The 19,720-nt window shown below is 37.2% G+C and overlaps 1 protein-coding gene and 1 pseudogene across 5 annotated transcripts in view; one reads left to right on the top strand and one right to left on the bottom strand.

The window, feature by feature from the left end:
* ALG13 (ALG13, UDP-N-acetylglucosaminyltransferase subunit) overlaps positions 1-19,720 on the top strand; it is an 88,514-nt gene that overhangs the window by 25,137 nt on the left and 43,657 nt on the right. For all 4 annotated transcript variants that reach the window (XM_011953536.1, XM_011953535.1, XM_011953534.1 and 1 more), the window contains exons 4-14: positions 1,125-1,491; positions 2,052-2,135; positions 5,136-5,186; positions 5,948-5,994; positions 6,678-6,750; positions 14,458-14,539; positions 14,722-14,884; positions 16,087-16,162; positions 17,114-17,222; positions 18,316-18,380; positions 19,312-19,412. In XM_011953536.1, the coding sequence (XP_011808926.1) occupies positions 1,125-1,491; positions 2,052-2,135; positions 5,136-5,186; positions 5,948-5,994; positions 6,678-6,750; positions 14,458-14,539; positions 14,722-14,884; positions 16,087-16,162; positions 17,114-17,222; positions 18,316-18,380; positions 19,312-19,412 (1,218 nt within the window). The remainder of the gene's footprint in view (positions 1-1,124; positions 1,492-2,051; positions 2,136-5,135; positions 5,187-5,947; positions 5,995-6,677; positions 6,751-14,457; positions 14,540-14,721; positions 14,885-16,086; positions 16,163-17,113; positions 17,223-18,315; positions 18,381-19,311; positions 19,413-19,720) is intronic.
* LOC105519982 lies at positions 12,303-13,976 on the bottom strand (annotated as a pseudogene). The gene has a single exon (XR_001003054.1). The product of XR_001003054.1 is annotated as a protein DEK pseudogene (transcript).

Genomic DNA, 19,720 nt, shown 5'->3' with positions numbered 1-19,720 from the left:
AGAGGGAGCAGTCATGATTACTACTGGATCCACAGATACAAAAAAAAAAAAAAAGAAAAAAAGGAAAAAACAATTTTGAAAACAGCTTCATGTTGTGCCTTCTTTAAAGCCAACTTTTGACCTATTTTTTTAATACTTAAAAAATGTAAGAAAGGAATTGGATTTTTGCGTTTAAATAAAAATAAAAGACGCTAGATAGCATAGATAATAGGAACAAATAATAGAAGCAATTGGGCCTGCCTTTGGCACTTACTATTTTCTTTGGTTTTTCTCAGAATCCAGTTATGTTTCTGGAAAAGTATGCTAGTAAAACATTGAAACACATCTCTCATTGTCTAGCTCATCTCATACTGTACCATACCATTTCAAATGTAGTCTATTAGAAAGTTTATGGATATTTTCATGCTGCTTCCATTTAAATTTTTATTTCCATTTTTAAAGAAACACACGTTTTTTTTGCATTTTTCTTTTTTATTGGTGCCATGTGATACTTTGGAGGCGTTAGTCAAGAATTGTATAAGGTTTCCCTAGCATGGCCAATAAGATTTAGTTTCTGTAATCCTGGCAGAGATTATTCTCTAGAATTAGAATATTACTTCAACCCTATATCTGGAATATCCAGGTAATAGCTTTGATACTTAGCTTGAACTGTGCCCTCTGCCACTATAGATTAAGGGAAGTTCCTTCTCCTTTTTTGTGTGTATTAAAAAGATATTAATACAAATGCTCACAGGTTAACTAGGTTCATGAAGATTCCCTCCCTCCATGTTTCCCTGAAACTATGAAAGGAGCAGGGAATTTGGGGGAGAGACTAGTTGAATATTCAGCTAGAGATCTTAAAGCAATGTAATGTTGACCACGCTGCAACCTACACACCTGAGCCTTATGTAGTCCCTTTTCAGCCTCGTGCAGCAGTTGCCCTGAGTTAAGCTGCAAAGTCAGTTTCCTTCTAGTCCCAAAGCTCAGCTGCTTATGCATACTTTTCTCAACTTTGGTCTGATTGGGTTAATCCCACTCTTTCCCAAGGAGGTAACTCTAAGCACTTTCTCCCTCCCTCCCACGTCTCCTCCTCAGTCTGAGTTCCCTATTCCTAGGAGGATTGGCTCTTCCTCTTCTTTTCACAGGGTCCTGACTTGTCCTGGGCAAGCCAAGTCCATTGCTTCTGCTCCTGGGAAGTGCCAAGATTCTGCAGCGCTGACTTCAACTGCCTTCTCAGGCCTAGACTTTGGGCTGCTTTCCGGATACCTGCATAAGCAAGCCCTTGTTACTGCTACCCATCCTACCTGCACCCTGCTTTTTCCCTCTTGCCACACTTTTTTCCCTCTCCCTCTCACCCCCACCCTGTACAAAATGCATAAAGGATGGAAAAACTACTGCAGCCAGAAGTCTTTGAATGAGGCATCAATGGATGAATATTTAGGCAGCTTAGGGCTGTTTCGAAAGCTGACTGCCAAGGATGCCTCTTGCCTCTTTCGGGCTATTTCGGAGCAGGTAAAAGGAAAACATATCTTCCCTGTACTGAGTTTGCAGAGTTTGAGACATGGGTGGTCCTGTAGTTTGCCAAAAGAAACAAAAAAATTCCCCTGCTTTCTAGTGAGAACATCAGGCCTATCAGGTCCTAGAGAGAAGCTGCTTGCTCTTCTTAGCTTGGTGCATGCCTTTGCTTAATAGTCTATATTGCTGTACCTTTGCTATCTTTTCTGTTTTTTAAATGCTAGTTTGTAATGTAGGAGGGGTAAGATGAGGCTAAAGACAACTTTGAAATATATCTTGATCCTTTGTAAGCATCCCCTGCTTCCTCTAATACCTAAGAAAAAAATTACAGGCTGTGCACATAAGGAGTAGAAAAGGGGATGGGGCATGACAGTCATCCTACCCCAATTTCGTTGAAGATGATATTAAGAAAAACTTAGAGTAAGATGATTTAATTTCCCAATTTCCTACATATGTTCTGAATAAGGAAGGCTTAAGTGTCCAGTTCATAGTCTTGATTTAGAAGTGCCTATTTTAAATGATTACTGACAGTGGGCTGGTCTTTCTCTTCTTTTTAGTTGTTTTGCAGCCAGGTCCATCATTTGGAAATCAGGAAGGCTTGTGTCTCATATATGAGGGAAAATCAACAAACTTTTGAGTCTGTAAGTAGAATACATACCCAGGGGAGAGCTGGTAGAATATGTAGCAGGTGGGAAAGTAATTGTGAGCACCTACCAAAATTAAACTATATCATGCAGTCTCCTCAATAGCAAATATTTAATTCCCAACTGGCTCCCTTCCCAGTAGCTAACGTGCTTCTGGACCCTCTGCTAGAATTAGGTTGTTTAAAAATCAAGGTTAATTAAAAATCAAGAATAATCTACATTTTCCCACTACTTACCTCGTCCTACACCAAGAACTCCAGACCCTAAAAAGTTACATTTTGATTGCTGTTTTATATTATCCATACAGTTTTATTGAACAATTAATAATAGTTCATGAAAGGTTTGGCTCTGTTAATGTTTTGAAATGCATATTTTAAAATATGTACAAATGGGAACCCCCTCTATTTTCTTGCTTAATCCTGTGGACAATAATCTTCAGCCAGTCAATTTGAGGAATCTTGTAAAACTTAGTTGTAAGGGAACAAATGAGTCCAAGTATCTAGCCTTTCCATGTGACAAATTGTATAATTAGAGCTCTGCCACTAATGATTAACTTTAGGTAAAACAACTTACAGAAGACATTTGTACACCTTCATGTATTTGAATTCTTGTTAATGAAATTGGAGGCTTCCTTTTGTGTGTGTGTGTGTGTGTGTGTGTGTGTGTGTGTGTTGTTTTTTTTTTAAACACTTCTGGCCCTTCCAATGCTATTTGTTTCTTCTATTTATTGTGGGTATTTGTCTGCTGTTCGAGTTTTACTCTTAATTTTCTCAACTGGTTTCAGTGAATTTTAAAACTATGTGAAGACTTCTTGACTTAAAAGCTTGTTACCTTGAAGTTGATTGTAGTCTTCTCTACACCTGGAGAAAGGATTATTCATGACATTACTTCAAATGCAAGACCACAGTGTAAAGCAGTGCAGCTCAAGTGTTTCTGTGCATACAAATCACCTGGAGATCTTGTTAAACTACAGGTTTTGATTCAGTAGGTCTGAGTTGTGGCCCGAGATTTCTTTTTTTTCTTACCTTGAGACAGGGTCTTACTCTGTTGCCCAGGCTGGAGTGCAGTGGCAGGATCACAGCTTGCTGCATCCTCTGCCAGGCTGAAGCAATCCTCCCACCTCAGCCTCCAAAGTAACTTGGGACTACAGGCACACACCACCTCACTGGGCTAAGTTTTTTGTGTTTTTAGTAGCGATGGGGTTTTTGCCATGTTGCCCAGACTGGTCTCAGACTCCTGGGCTCAAGTGATCTGCCCGTCTTGGCCTCCCAAAGTGCTGAGACTACAAGTGTGAGCCACTGCGCTCAGTGGAGATTTCTGCATTTTTAACAAACTCTGAAGTAATGTTTGCTATTGGTTTGTGGACAACATTTTGAATAACAAAGATGTGTGTAAAATTTTATTTTATTTTATTTTATTTTATTTTATTTTATTTTTTTGAGATGGAGTCTCGCTCTGTCACCTGGGCTGGAGTGCAGTGACCGGATCTCAGCTCACTGCAAGCTCCGCCTCCCAGGTTTACGCTATTCTCCTGCCTCTGCCTCCCGAGTAGCTGGGACTACAGGCGCCCGCCACCTCGCCCGGCTATTTTTTTGTATTTTTTATTAGAGACGGGGTTTCACCGTGTTAGCCAGGATGGCCTCGATCTCCTGACCTCGCGATCTGCCCGTCTCGGCCTCCCAAAGTGCTGGGATTACAGGCTTGAGCCACCGCGCCCGGCCGATGTGTGTAAAATTTTAAAACTACATAAATGAATCTCAATTCAATACTGAGTGATAGAAACCAGATCCCTTGCAAAGTTTATACTGTTTGATTTCCCTTATAGAAAACTCTAGAAAAAATACAAGCCAATCTATAGTGACAGAAAGCAGATCAGTGGTTATATATGAGTTATAGAGGGGCACAAGGATACTTATGGAAGTGGTATATTCACTATCTCAATTGTGATGATGATTTCATAGGTGTATACATAAGTCAAAATCTGTACTATTTAAGTTGGGCAGTTTATTGTATGTCATTTATTTATTTATTTATTTGAGACGAAGTCTTGCTCTGTCACCCAGGGTGGAGTGCAGTGGCATGATTTTGGCTCACTGTAAGCTCTGCCTCCTGGGTTCATGCCATTCTCCTGCCTCAGCCTCCCAAGTAGCTGGGACTACAGGTGCCCACCACCATGCCCGGCTAATTTTTTTTGTATTTTTAGTAGAGATGGGGTTTCACAATGTTAGCCAGGATGGTCTCGATCTCCTGACCTCATGATCTGCCCACTTTGACCTCCCAAAGTGCTGGAAATGCAGGCTTGTGCCACCGCACCCGGCCTGTATGTCATTTATATCTCAAAACTTTTTAAAAGGAAAATTTAAATGATTTTTTAAAAGTCTAGTGATATGTATCCATGGAACTAGAAATAAATCTATTACAGTCCTGAGTTTAATTTCATTTTTATTGAGGCATATTTTACATACAATAAAACTTATCATTTTAAGTTTACTGTTTTTAGTTTTGGAGATAATATGCAATCATGGAACTACCACTACAGTCGAGATATAGAATGTTTCCATCACCCCTAAAAAGATCCCTTGTTCCATGGTCTTTTTAGAAACTAATGAAATTCTCTTTAAAGTTCCTCAGTTTAATTTTGTAAATGCATGTCTTGTCAAATTTGAAATCCTTAGAAATACTGGTCTTGCTTGATTTTTGAAAATTGTCATTACTTAAATTGGCGTTTCAAATGAAACTCAAAAGCATACCATTTGATGAAATGCACTGGTATGTGGATATGCCAGGACCAATTCCTAAGATACTTTTATACTCCAGCTTTTCTCCACTCATGACTTTTGTGTATGTGCAAATCTTGAGGTGCTGTGCAAAGTAGAAACTTACTACCATAATTGTTGAGCTGAGCAAAAAACCCATTGCAGGATAATATTGTAGAATATAATCAGATTTCAGTAATGCTGTGTATTTGGTTAAGTCGAGTTTGTTTTATTTTTGAAGTATGTGGAGGGATCTTTTGAGAAATACCTGGAACGGTTGGGAGATCCCAAGGTAAGATCAAATATGGGGGTTTAATCTTTTCAGAGTTATTTGGAATAGTAATGTAAATTTATTCATTCAGCTGTATTACTTTAGCCAGACCCCAACTATTTTATTTAGTAGCCAGCTGTGTTGAATCCAATAGTTCTTACATAAGTTTAGAGGCTGAAAATTGACATATTGGTTTATGTCGAATATTGATAATTGTGTGTTAAGAATCCCATCAACCATAGACTAGCAAAAGAGTATACACTACTTGGAAACGGGAGAAGCTTAAGCCTTTTCACTTTAATGGGGGAGGAGGGTGGTAATGAATTTTACCAAGAGGTCATTATTTTGTTATTAAACAATTCCCCTGATTTATAGTTTTCTTCCTTTTATGTGGGAGTAAAATTCATAAATTCATACTTTATTTAGAAATAATTTTTATGTGATAAAGTTAATTCCATGGTTCTGGACTTAAAAAACACATTTACTAAATCCCTACTGCCTTTTTATTATACTCGTTCCATCTTTATTGTGTTTTTAAAATCTCTCCTATTAACTGTCCTTATTACTTAATAGCTAAGTAGGGCTTTAGATCCCTTTTTCAGGATAAGTTTATGTTAATAAGTAGCTATCACAGTATTCCAAGCCTTAAAACAGGTTATAGTGTGTTCTACAAATTCTTCATCTAAAACAGTGCTAAGCAGCTAAAAATTTGTTGAACTTGAAGAAACTACCTCGTAGCTACAGAATGTATTTTTAAAACTCTATACACTATTTTTGTTTAGGAAAGTGCTGGCCAGCTGGAAATAAGAGCTCTTTCTCTAATTTATAAGTAAGTTATATCCTCTTTTCTTTGAGAGTGGGTATTTGCATGCATGTGTGTATAAGATCTCAATTAATGGTCTCTTCGGGACTGGGGAAATTTGAGATTTGATGTGTTGATATCTAGAATGAAGAAAGCTAAGAGAGAGTGTTAAAATATTTTAAATGGTTGAAAAGTCAAAAGAAGAATGTTTCATGGGATGGAAAAATTATATAAAATTCAGATTTCAGTGTCTATAAAGCTTTGTTGGAACACAGTCATGCTCATTCACTTATGCATTGTCTGTGCTGCTTTCATGCTACCAAAGCAAAGTTGAATAAACCATATAGTCTGCAAAAGCTGAAATGCCTATTTTCTAGCCTTTTGCCAAAAAAAATAAAGGAGAGCACCACCCCCACCACCCCCACAGTCATACATACAACTAATAATTCGTTGTCTTTACCCCTTCTTCTCCCAAATTAAGATACATTAAAAAAAAATCCATAGGACTTTAGGGGCAATTAGCTGTCTACTTTGAATTAACATCATTTAGCCCTTTTGGATTATTTTAAAGCCAGACATTAAACCGGATATTTATATTACTTTGTATGAATAAGGTAGGCAATTTAAAAGCAGAAATAGTTGTTCCTATAACTATCTCTTACATATGCCAAATTATGTCTTTCCACTTAACCTTTGTTTTCCTCATGTAGTCGGGATTTCGTTCTTTATCGCTTTCCTGGAAAACCTCCAACTTATGTCACAGATAATGGCTATGAAGACAAGGTAAGAAGATGAGTGAATGTTGACTTATATAAAAGAAGTTGAATGATGCTTCTGGCTTGCCTGGATATTAAATCATTTTTTTTAACTTAATTAATGAAAAGCATAGTCTGAATGACAGGTTTCTCTGTTACTAGCATTTTCCTCTCTAGTCAGTTAATCTCAGTGTTGTTAGCCCTCTAAACAGATCTGATTGTCATTTCTCTGTGGTAGGAAAAAAACCACCCCAAACCCTAATTGGCTTCTCAATGACTAAAAAGGATAAGGTTCAAACTTTGAAGCTAGGCATTCAGCATCCTGAAAGGTCCCAAAGCAGCTTTATTTTCTTCCATCCTTATTATGCCATGCTTCCAGGTATTCTGCCTTTCATACTTTGTGTCTTTGTATTTGAAACTTTCCCAATGCCCCTGGAATCATTTTCTCACTTTGTTCTCCCCTAGCAGTTCCCAACTAATTGCAGTATTTATTATATTGTGTTTGTCTTCATATGTATTTCTTTCATTATCTGAAAGTTTCTTGAGGGAAGTGACAGTGTCTACTACTGCCTGGTAAAGTACTTGATTGTTAGTTGAGAATACTCAGCAGATAAATTGTGTTTCAGCATACAGTTTCTCCTCCAAAAAGTTTATAAAAGAAAAGCCTTTATCCTGATTATTTTATTAGTGAAATATAGACTACATAGTGTTTGAGTTTTATATGTCTTATTTCACAACATGGAACACAATTTAGACAAAATTTTAATGATGGCAAGACAAGACTAGAGACCAGGAGAACTGTTAGGATGCTGTTATGGTAATTGAGGGGGAATATCTGAACTAAGGAGAAGTAGCATTAGGAATAGAGAAGACTGAGTAGGAGATAACTTAGAAGATAAGTATGAATGAGGTACATGAATTATCTCTTTTCTGAGCTTTGGGGACACCAAAATGAATACAGTGAAATCCTTGCCCTCCAAGAGCTTAAGGGGCGATGAAGACAGAACTGCAAAGGGTTAATTACAGCAAAGTGGTAAGTTTTATAATAAAAACTGTGCTAAAAGCACAAAGGAAAAACCCCTTCTTTCTGCTTGAGGGAGTTTAGAAAGCTTCATGGTGGTAGTGACATTTAAGTGGAGTATAAAAGAGTCCATCAAATATGAAGAGCTGTGTATTCAGAGGAAACACTATATACAGAGGCATAGAAGCAAGAGACCCTTTGGGACTTAAGTAGTTGGATGTGAGGAGGGTGATGCTGGAAAGATAGGCTACAGTTACATTGTAAGAGGTAGAACAAGCCATGCCAAATAATTTGTCTTTTCATTGTACAGAATAGTCATTTGAAACTTTTTCCCAACATTTTATTATGATGTTCAAACATACAGAAAAGTTAACAGAATTTTACAGTAAGCATCCATATACTTACCCACCACCTAGAATCTGCTGTTAACATCTTAGTATTCTTATAACATATCTATTCCTCGATCCATTCATCTGTCCATCTTTCTTTTCTGATGTATTTTAAAGTAAATTTAAGACACCAGCACACTTGAACCCGAAACACTAATGGAAAGTTTTTAGGCAAAGGTGTGACATAATCTGAATTGTTTGAGGAAGAGGAGTGTTAGCTTTTGTATCTAAGCAGTTGTACATAGCATTGCTTGAGATGAAATTTGGATCTTTACCAGGGATCTTTAAACTTCCAGTTCAGTTTTTCCCCAACATTGTATTCTGAAATTTTTCATACAGAGAGAAGTTTGAAGACTCATGTGGTAAACATTCATGTACCCACCACTTAGTTCCTACAGTTATACAGTTCCATTTTAAATGTGTGTGTCTTACAGAGAGATTATTTAGCTAATTTAGGGGGAACATTACCCACTGGGAACCATGAGAATACAAAAATGTCAGACCTTTTGAGTGTGTACAACCTACAAATGTCCATACATGTATACAGAGCTAATGCTTACCAGCACTTGGGTATTTGCATGTACAGGATAGTGCATATATATATCTGATTTGGGAATTTATAGAGTGGGGGGGGTGTGTTTATATTGAAAAGCCAGGTGCTTTTATTCTGTGATGCTTTGCTTTCCCTAAAACTTTGTTGCTTTATCTCAGTTCACGCTCCTAAGATTGGCATCAGGACCGAGTTTTTAAAAATGAGGCTGGGTGTGGTGGCTCATGCCTGTAATCCCAGCACTTTGGGAGGTCGAGGCAGATGGATCACTTGAGATCAGGAGTTTGAGACCAGCCTGGCCAATATGGTGAAACCCCGTGTCTACTAAAAATACCCAAATTAGCTGGGTGTGGTAGTGCATGCCTGTAATTCCAGCTACTCGGGAGGCTGAGGTAGAAGAATCGCTTGAGCCCAGGAGGCGGAGGTTGTAGTGAGCCGAGATTTCGCCGCTTAACTCCAGCCTGGGCGACAGAGCAAGACTCCATCTCAAAAATAAATAAATAAAAATGACTTTATTATAGGCGTGAACATTATTAACGAACCTTCTAAAAATATTTTAGAACAAACTTTCATAGAAATAAATGTCTAATATTCACTTCAGTATCTTTCACCTTCTGTGTTGACTTAATTCTGCATTCTACATAGTTATCTTCAGTTTCTTTTTTTTTTTTTTTTTTTTTGAGACGGAGTCTTGCTCTGTCACCCAGGCTGGAGTGCAGTGGCTCACTGCACTCAGCTCACTGCAAGCTCCGCCTTCCGGGTTTACGCCATTCTCCTGCCTCAGCCTCCTGAGTAGCTGGGACTACAGGCGCCCGCCACCTCGCCCGGCTAGTTTTTTGTATTTTTAGTAGAGACGGGGTTTCACCATGTTAGCCAGGATGGTCTCGATCTCCTGACCTCGTGATCCGCCCGTCTCGGCCTCCCAAAGTGCCAGGATTACAGGCTTGAGCCACCGCGCCCGGCCTATCTTCAGTTTCTTAAGTGTATTCAGCTGAAATCGAGCCATCTTCACTCAGCTCATTTGCTCTATCTAGATAGAAGTACATACTTATATTAAAAACAAAATAAAATTAAGTCTGGAAACGTAGAGTAAGAAAGTCCCCACTCATCCTCTTCAATCTTATGCACTTCGAAGTAACAAGTATTGGTTCTCATGCACTTCAAAGTAACAAACTATTAAGTATTGGTGAGTATCTTTCTGTATCATTTTCTTTGTGTTTGTCTTTTAAATGTAAATGGGCTCATATTTAACATTGTTACTTGTTCTTTTTAAATATCCTTCTTAGTAATATAGATCTACCCCATTTTTTCACTAGTTTACTGCCATTAATTACATCCCATCTGCCCACTCCCAAGCAAACCACCCACAAGTATGTATGAATTACTATTTCATGTTGGGATACCATAAGAAACATAAAAGCCATCATGCCTTGTTTTGCCTCTTCCAGTCAAAATGGAAATTCTTGCTACTTTAATAGAGAAATTATATAGTTGTCTGTCTTCTTTCTATAAGAACTGCTTGTTCATCAGTCTGGTTAACTGAATGCCTTTATTCCTTAACAGCTGCCTCTAGTTACTAATATTTCTTAGAGTTCCCAGTTCTTGTAGCCCAAAGTACAAAGGGTTTCTCTGCTCACAATCTGCTCACTGTTCTTATGGGTTAATAAACTCTTAAATGCAAATACCTCTTGTGGTAGGAGAAACTTATAACTTAAACTTTACTGTGAGTTACTTTAGCTTGACACTTGACTTCGGTACTTTGAAATGGATTATTACTGAAATAGAATTGTGATTTACAAAAAGACGAGTGAAGAATAATAGATCTGGGATCAAATAACTGGATTATTGGGAGAAGTTAGCTCAGGGAAGAGTAGGAAGATAGAAAAAAAGAATGCTTAGGATAATTTTTTTTTCTGCCAAGGAGGCTTGGTGGCAACATTTTTCCACAGATTGCAGAATCATTTTGAGTAACTTAGGTTGCTGATACCTTCAAAATGGAAGAACCTTAATCACTAGGGATTATATCCCTTATATAAGACAGATTTTTTTTTAAGAGATGGGGATCTCACTATGTGGCCTAGGCTAGAGTGCAGTGGCTATTCACAGGTGAGATCATAGCACACTACAGCTTCAAACCCCTGGGCTCAAGGGACCCTCCTGCCGTAGTAGCTGAGACTATAGGCACACACCACCCCACCTGGCAAAGACAGATTTTTTTAACAAAAATTCAGAAAGGTTTTGGAACAGTTATGTAAACAAATTTCATCACATGCAACATTTTGACTGACAAAATTTTTCTTAATAAGCATGGCCTTTGAATTGTTTTAGGAAAAAAAACTCTAGGGATTCAAGGAATCAGCTCAGACGTTAAACTGTCATTTTTGTAGCATGAGATGTGCCTTAATTCATTGAGGAAGTCTCTCTAGCAGTATTGGTGCTATATAGTGTATTGATATATTGCTATTCAGTTAAATGGATAACTTTTTTTAATTTAGATTAATTTTATTGACAAGGTTTATAAGAACAAATTAAATATTTAAAATCGAAGACCAATTATTAGGTCTCATTTAGTTGCTTATTTTGTTCACGTCTATTTACCTTTCCCTAGTGTCTGAGTCAAGTCAAACCTGTGAAAATACCTGTTAACATTCAACATATATATTTCTGTTCCATGATGCAAAGATATTTTTCAACCCTTAATTGGTACATCAAATGTGTCATTCTATCATAAGCAGCATGTTTTACAATTCAGATTTAATAAACTGATTTAAGACAGTAAATTTGAAAGATAAAATTAGTCTCATTCAGGAGTGGTCCATTATGTTGATCATCTAGAATCAACACTGATTAGCCAAACTTTAAAAGCCAGAGCCCCAACTCCAGAGAAACATTAAATTTCTTTAATGTAAAAGTATATTATTTTTGAGACACACTTTGTCAGAGATATCCACGATTGCTTGCACATTATATTCTGGCATTATAATCTGGTACTTTAATCGTAATCATGAAGGTGGCTAGGTTTCCGGTAAATATCAGCATTTTATATGGGTAAAAGCAATTAATAAAAATCGGTTCATTCACTATAAGCCAAATGTGCTTGTACTTAATCCCACCCCTTCCCAAAGTTTTTGAAGCTTTGATATGTTGATTTTTGGTCTGTCCTTAATATAAAACGTACTTACAGACACTTTTATAGAGTTAATACTAAAATTACAAATTGATGACACTTTCGAGACAAAGCAGGATAACTGTTCCTTCATGTTCCATCACTGAATTGACTTTCACTGCTCCATCATACTGTCTGGCTGAACACTGACATTCCATAGTCTACAACTGTAAAGATACCTACCTATGTGAGTTTAAAAAGTGGTCTGCACAAAAGAAATTTAAAAACTTTGTATACAACAAATTGTTTTTTAAAAATACAAAAATAACATCTGTCACTTTTGTCATGCTGACAGTCTGACATATATACACATGCAGGAGAAAAGTTCCAATTCAGTCATCTGGATAACTGTAGCTTGTATATTTTTAATATGATGGACACACTGCCGCTGAATTTTCACACTGACAGAGATGTGTATTCAAAATATTTCTTTTTTTTTATTATATTCAAAATATTTCGTATACCAAATACTGCAATCTCTGTGTGTATAAATCCCAGTCATAATAGTTTTTGTTCTACTTGATTAAAAGTATGCCTTAAGCAAGCTAATATTAAGTGCACTAAAAACCACAACAGTTCAAGAATCTATGACCTTATATAAAGAAACCCAGAATGTACAAAATACAACTATAAAAGCAAGGAACAGTTAATGCCATGTAAGATTTTAAACTAAAAATGGCATAGAAATGCAATTTAAAATAGCAAACTCAAATTCACATAACACTCAACATAAAAAAGTCAGCAGTAAGTTCTAACGTTGCTTAACAAGGATTTAGAAAAGGAAATACATTCTCTTTGCTGGTATAATGGTATAAATCAAATCTTCAAATCTGTGGGAACGAGTCATCTCTGCCCTCTTATCTCAAGAAATTAGCTCTTTTACAGTTGTTTTTATGAAATATTCTTTCAGTTAAATCATAAGTAGGATAATTTTCATAGACCTTTTTGCAAATCTGTTTCATTGTGACTTCTTCCAAGTTAGCACTGGCCAGTAATTTCTTTGTTTCCTTTAATTCTTCATCTGTGGGGGGTTTCTTCAACTTTTTCATTAAAGGTTCATCATCTGAACTATCCTCAGACTCACTTTCTTTTTTGGAACTGTTTTGATTTTTCTTGGTGGTGCTGCTATCTGCTTTCTTAACATTGGCACTTTTCACAGATTTTTTACTTTTAGAAGTAGCTCTCTGTTTAGGTTTTTCTCTTTTGGCTGTCTTTTTTGGTGGCTCCTCTTCACTTTCTTTATCTTCATCATCTGAAGACTCTTCCTTGTTTTTCTTTTCATCTTCATCACTATTAGATTCATCTGACAGAATTTCAGGACATTTGGTTCGCTTAGCCTTCCTTGCCATTCCAGAACTGTTCTGTTCCTTTTTACTGCCTTTGCTAGAAGTTTTTTTAGATTTTGGCTATGGTTTGCCAGAAGGCTTTGGATGCATTAAGAAATTCAAGATCCTCTTCACTAGTTCACTATTTATACCTGATCTCTCCAAATCAGGAACCTCACAGATGTTCTTTAGCATGGCATTTCTAAATTTTTTCAACATTTCTTCCTTCTTTTTATATTGGACACTTCCTTTTTCAAACGGAAAGCCACTGAACTGACCCACATTCTTCTTTAATGAGAACACAGTGCCTGGCCTGTTCTAAAGCAGTTTGTGTAGATTTCTAACTTCATCGGTTTTCTTCTTACATAGAAAAAAAATGTATCCTCTCAATTTCACAAAGTTTCTGCCTCTTTCCTTGTGCAATTGTAAATGGCTCTCTCTGTAAGGAAGAGACTTGCATTGTCAACCTCTCTACTTCTTTTCCCTCTTGCCTTCCACAATGAGACTCCTCCTCCTCCTGGTTGTCATCCTTGTCCTCTTCCTCCTCGCTCTCCTCTCTGGGACCCGGCATTTCGGGTTCTTTCTCGGATGCGGCCTGGGTGGGGGTTCCCTCTCCCTCCGCAGCAGGGGCTGAGGCTGACATGTTGTGAACCCTGGATCCCGGCCGCCGCGGGCCTGGCACACGAGGGCACGAGGAGGTTCTGGGAGGCGGCGGCGGCCGACGCCCAGCAGAAGGCGAGCGGGCCGCTGTTTGGCGTGACGCTTGTGCTGCGCGCTCGGCTCCCCAGAATCAACAAGATTTTCAAAATGGATTACTTTTTAAATAATTGAATAAAATCCCTTTCCTCCCTTAGTCTGAGTTTGGAGTATTTGGATATTTGACCTAATTTTTCCAGTCATTCTTAGAAGTTAGCTGGGTCTTTTGGCATCTGTTAGGCTTTCTGTTATGTTCAATAACTCAATTTCTAAGTGTTCCTGTTTTTTTTTTTTTTTTAGCAAATTTGTAAATCAGGACTTGTTTGGCATATTAATGTGATTAAGGCTCACAGTGTAACCTTAGTAGTAATTTTAATCTTGGCATTTAAAAGTCACTGCCAAGAAAATGTTTATGAGGTGCAGGTTGCATTTCCTTATATTTAGATTTTAAAAATCACTTTTAAAAAAAGAAATTCAAATAGTTATCAGTTACTGACTACTGACTCAATTTCAAGTTAATTATCATCTTAATTTCATGGTTTTAAGATGTGTAACATTCACTTAATTGTTCTGTGTGTTTTTCTTTAGATTCTACTCTGCTATTCAAGTAGTGGTCACTATGATTCTGTGTACTCAAAACAATTTCAGTCAAGTGCAGCTGTTTGTCAGGGTATGTGAAGGCTTTATAAATTTTGGGTGTGATTTCAGATGACTTGTTTTCACTTGGACCTACCATGAATAGCCCCTTTAAAACCTTGTTGGTACCTATTTGCATGCAGGATTATGACTATTTTCACATAGTTAATATAAATCTTATTTTGACAATTGGAATTTCGGCCATTTTTTCTTCAGCTGTATTGTACGAAATTCTCTATAAAGATGTGTTTGTTGTGGATGAAGAAGAGTTGAAAACTGCAATTAAATTGTTTCGAAGTGGTTCTAAGAAGAACAGAAATAATGCTGTGACTGGAAACGAGGATGCCCATACTGATTACAAGAGTTCAAATCAGAATAGGTAATAAAGGGAAAGGGAATATCATAATAATTATGTTTCATACTTATGTGCATAGTCATTTGAAAGTGGAAGGGGCCTGGCAAGCTTATGAGTTAGGTTATATATTCACACATACACATATGTTAGGATATATATTTTTAATGGGGGGAGAGTTTTACTAAAGAGGTGTATTGTGAGGTGCCCAGACTTTGGGGGTTTTGTTCAGGTTCGTTTTGTATTGCTAGAAGAAAGTTCAGAACTATCTAATTACATGGTTCTCAAACTTTAGTTGTATAAGAATTACAGTGCTTGTTAGAAAGGTAGGTTCCTGCGCCTACTGTCACAAAATTTGAGGTCAGCATGGGACCAGGAATCTCTTTTTTAAACAAGTGTGCCTAAGCATTCTGATGTAGGTAGGCTGTGGATCATGCTTTGAGAAAATACTGATTCTAAAGTAGCACCAAGCTTATTTGGGACTGCCAGGAGTGGCAACCATGTATTAGGGTAAAGGTTGCTTCATTTGTCACTGATCACTTGTCTTAAGGACTTTAGGCTTACGGAAACTACAGTAGTCGGAAGGCAAGGTGTGCTAGTTATGTTTTGCTGTGTAACACTGTTACTACAAACTTGGCAGCTTAAAACAGTACACTTTTCTCACAATTTATGTGGATTAGGAATCTGGGCATGGCTTAGTTGGATCTTCTGCTGAGTGTCTCATAATACTGTAATGAGGATGTTGGTCAGGACTGAGTTTTTATCTGGAGCTTTGACTGGAGAAAGATCCACTTCCCCACTCATGGTTCTTGGCAGCATTCAGTTCCTTTGAACTATAGGACTGAGAGCTTCAAGTTTTTGCTGTCAGTTGGCCGGAAGTAATTACCTCAGCTCTGCTACATTGTGGTGGTGAACATGGCTGCTTGCTGCCTTACAGGTGGCAGAGGAGAGAGAGAGAGACCAGTAAAATGAATGAGGCAGGGATCATAGGGAACACCCTAAGAGTGTGTTCTCACAGGAGTTGTAAAATACAGGAGGTAATCTGCTAAGTATATTGTAGCACATACTTATAAAAAGGAAGCGTAAATGCAAATGTTGGAATGAAAAAACATTTGCCTTAGTTTTAGAACTGAGCTAATTTACCACTAGGTGGTGGTGTACTCGTTAGGCTTAAGATAAGTAAATTCTGCATTTATAAAAAGCTCTTTGCTCTAAATATTTTGAATTAGGATGGAAGAGTGGGGTGCCTGCTACAATGCTGAAAATATACCAGAGAGCTACAATAAAGGAACAGAAGAAACAAAGGTTTGATATTTTCTAAGGCAAAGAATTTTCATGCCCATGACAAACTAGTTAAAGTCAGGTAGTATATTCTAGTTATATGGGTTGAGGGAGGAGTTGGTCATTTTCCTTTGTGAAAGTCTTACCTATCTTTAAACTTAAAATGCATGCTTAATGTTCTTTGAATTCTTATTTTTACAGAATTTTAGATTTTTCAGAACAAACTGAGCACTTCAGAAATTTCCGGAGCAATATGCTTTTAAGTTAAATATTAGAAACTCAATATTTAGTTTGTAATCAGTCTTGTGACGCTAAGATTTTTTTCATTAAGGAATACAATGCCTGTCTTTATTTTCTTCAAACTAGGTGATAATCATGGTTTAAAGTTAGAGAAACAGGAGAAATTTCACCATCCATATAGGACTAAAATCAAATAGGCCTTCAGTTTGAGGCTAGCTAAATAAGTCAAATACTATTATAGCAATCTCTGTGTGTACCTGAGGTGCTTGTAATTTTGGAATAGTATTGAATATAGTGAAATTCTAGGAAAGCAGAAGAAAAATGGTGGTTCCTTTGGAAATTTTAACAGGATTTGACCGAAATGAAGTAAGCTTCAGATACTTCCAGGTATTGTAGAGTACAGAAATACTTGCACCTCCATGTCTATATCATAACACTTCCTGAATAGCTCTGAATTTTTAATCCTGGTTTGTGTTGCATTGGTTTATATGGGATGTGTCCTGAGTCATTGCCTCATTTACACATTATTTCCCTTCTGCCATCTAAAACCTTTTAGATTACTTGCATTTTGCTACTTTAGTCTCCTGATTTTTAAAATATATGGCAAAGTTTATTGTGCGATTTATTTCTTGTTTTAATAAAGGACAACTTAAGAAGGAAGCAACTTAATTTTTCCTTCTTCATAAAAGGAAGACTAAGGATTGTGAGTTTCTAGCATGATTATTTTTATTTTAGTCTCCAGAAAATCCATCAAAGATGCCCTTCCCCTATAAGGTGCTCAAAGCCCTGGATCCGGAAATCTATCGTAATGTAGAGTTTGATGTTTGGTTGGACAGCAGAAAAGGTAATGAAATACGAACAGAATACTTTTGAATCCTGACAACTTCAGGAGTATAATTTTGCAAATTATGGTGAACACCTCTTATAAGAAATACCGTTATAAAAAACAGCCTGATGCTTTTTATCTTTATATATGATTTAAATCCACAGGAGGGAACATAGCTTCAGATGTGGGAGGGATCTTTTAGAGTCTGATGTTTGCCTGGGACTTCAGCTTTGCAAAGACTGTGTAGAGATAATTTTTAGATAGCTTTAAGAAACTTAGTGACTGAAAACAAGCTCATCTTAAATTCCGGGTGTTAAAATCACCTTCCTTGATAAATGAGTAGGTTAGGCCTGTGGGTCAAATCTGACACACCAACAGTTTTTATGTGGTCTGTGAGCTAAGAATGGTCTTTAATTCTTAAATGGCAGAAAAAATTAAAAGAATAATATATTGTGACACATGAAAATTATATAATTCAAATTTCAGCGTTCGTAAGATTTTACAGCAGAGTTTGAGTAGTTCTGAGAGTCTTATGTATGGCCCAAGAAACTGAAAATACTTATTATCTGGCTCTTTACAGAAAATGTTTACCAACCCTTGAAAACAGGTCATTGTTTCTCTCCTTATAAGATAACTAAAGTGATCAACCTAGGCCTTAGTTTTGCCTTCAAGATAAGCCTTTAGTATTTCACATTCAACTCCTTGATCCCTGGTAAACTTAGCTGTAGTTAATAATCTAGAATGAGGTTAAGACCTTGGGAAACACAGTAAGTTGTTAAAAAAAATACAGGTTGATTTGAGGAAGCTGAATAGTGTTACTTTCAAATTGTACCTCATTAGTGTTTGACTATCTCTGATTAGAAACTCCCAATTTCCACGTATTTGTTTTTTTAAAGCACAAAATTATTCTGGCAGATCTCTTTAAATTAACTGCAGAAATAACTCATCCAGAATGATAGGATGGCCCTTTGGCACTTTACCCCTATTTTCACTTATAGTGGTAGCATTGTCAACGGCACTGTGGTAAAACGGTAAAAGTAAATGAGGAAATTAAATGATCTAGGAAAGGAACCAGTTTAGTTGAGCTTGAATCTTCATTTTCTTTTAATAGAACTTCAAAAATCTGATTACATGGAGTATGCTGGGAGACAGTACTATTTGGGAGACAAATGTCAGGTTAGTTCCTTCTTCAAGAATCAGTAGTTTGTTTAAGAATGTGCTTGTAGTCATAATATGAGTTGAGCAAGACTTATTTACAAAGTACTAGAAACTTTTTTTATTTTTATTTTTAAAGAGATAGGGTCTAGCTCTGTTGCCTAGGCTGGAGTATAGTGGTATGATCATGGCTCACTGCAGCCTCGAACTCCTAGGCTCAAGTGATCCTCCTTCCTCAGCCTCTCTAGTGGCTGGGACTACAGGCACATACCACCATGCCTGGCTAAATTTTTTAATTTTTCTTTTTTTTTTTTTTTTGAGACGGCGTCTTGCTCTGTCTCCCAGGCTCTGGAATGCAGTGGCGCAATCTTAGCTCACTGCAAGCTCCGCCTCCCGGGTTCATGCCTCAGCCTCCCAAGTAGCTGGGACTACAGGTGCCTGCCATCACGCCTGACAAATTTTTTGTATTTTTAGTAGAGACGGGATTCCACCATGTTAGCCAGGATGGTCTTGTTCTCCTGACCTCGTGATCCACCCACCTTGGCCTCCTAAAGGGCTAGGATTACAGGCATGAGCCACCGTACCTGGCCTATTTTTATTTTCTTTTATAGAAAGAGAGTCTTACTGTGTTGCCGAGGCTGGTCTCATTCCTGGCCTCAAGCAATCCTCCCACCTTGGCCTCTCAATGTTGGGATTACAGGCATGAGCCACCACACCCAGCCGAAAAAAAAAAAAAGTTTCTTTAATGTCTGTGTTAAATTTTAATTACAAATTTAGTGATTAGATGTAAGATTCTTTCAGTAAGTGCTGCCTCCTTTGATCCAGACTGGCAGTGTTGATATGAATTACTTTAAAAAGTAGACACTGAACTCCATTTGGGGAAAAGTGGTATTTTGTTTGGCGGTAGCCGTATCTGTCACTAGTTTTGAGACTAGATGTATTCTCTTTTCAGGTTTGCTTGGAATCAGATGGAAGATACTATAATGCTCATATCCAGGAAGTTGGAAATGAGAACAATTCAGTAACAGTCTTCATTGAAGAATTGGCAGAAAAGTAGGAATATGATAATTTGTTGAATTACTGAAATCTTTGGTTCCTGGTTCTATTTTGTAATATTAAATTGAGAATTACCAGGATGCTAGTAAGAGAACCAGAATTGTATCTAGTGTTGGCCTAGGATGACTTATCTTGAATTACAAAAGCATGTGCTGAAGTATGAAATCTCAATATAGGTATTAGATATGTATAAAAGTTTTCAAATCTTAGACACTAACCTACTTATTAGAAATATTAAGTACAACAGAATTCTGATACAAAACTGTTCACAGTAATTGCAAAGTTGGATTACTGAGCCTCTGCCA

This window comes from Colobus angolensis, unplaced genomic scaffold, assembly GCF_000951035.1.
Source record: "Colobus angolensis palliatus isolate OR3802 unplaced genomic scaffold, Cang.pa_1.0 Scaffold366, whole genome shotgun sequence".
Classification (NCBI taxonomy): Eukaryota; Metazoa; Chordata; class Mammalia; order Primates; family Cercopithecidae; genus Colobus; species Colobus angolensis.
This window is presented reverse-complemented; position numbering and strand designations above follow the sequence as displayed.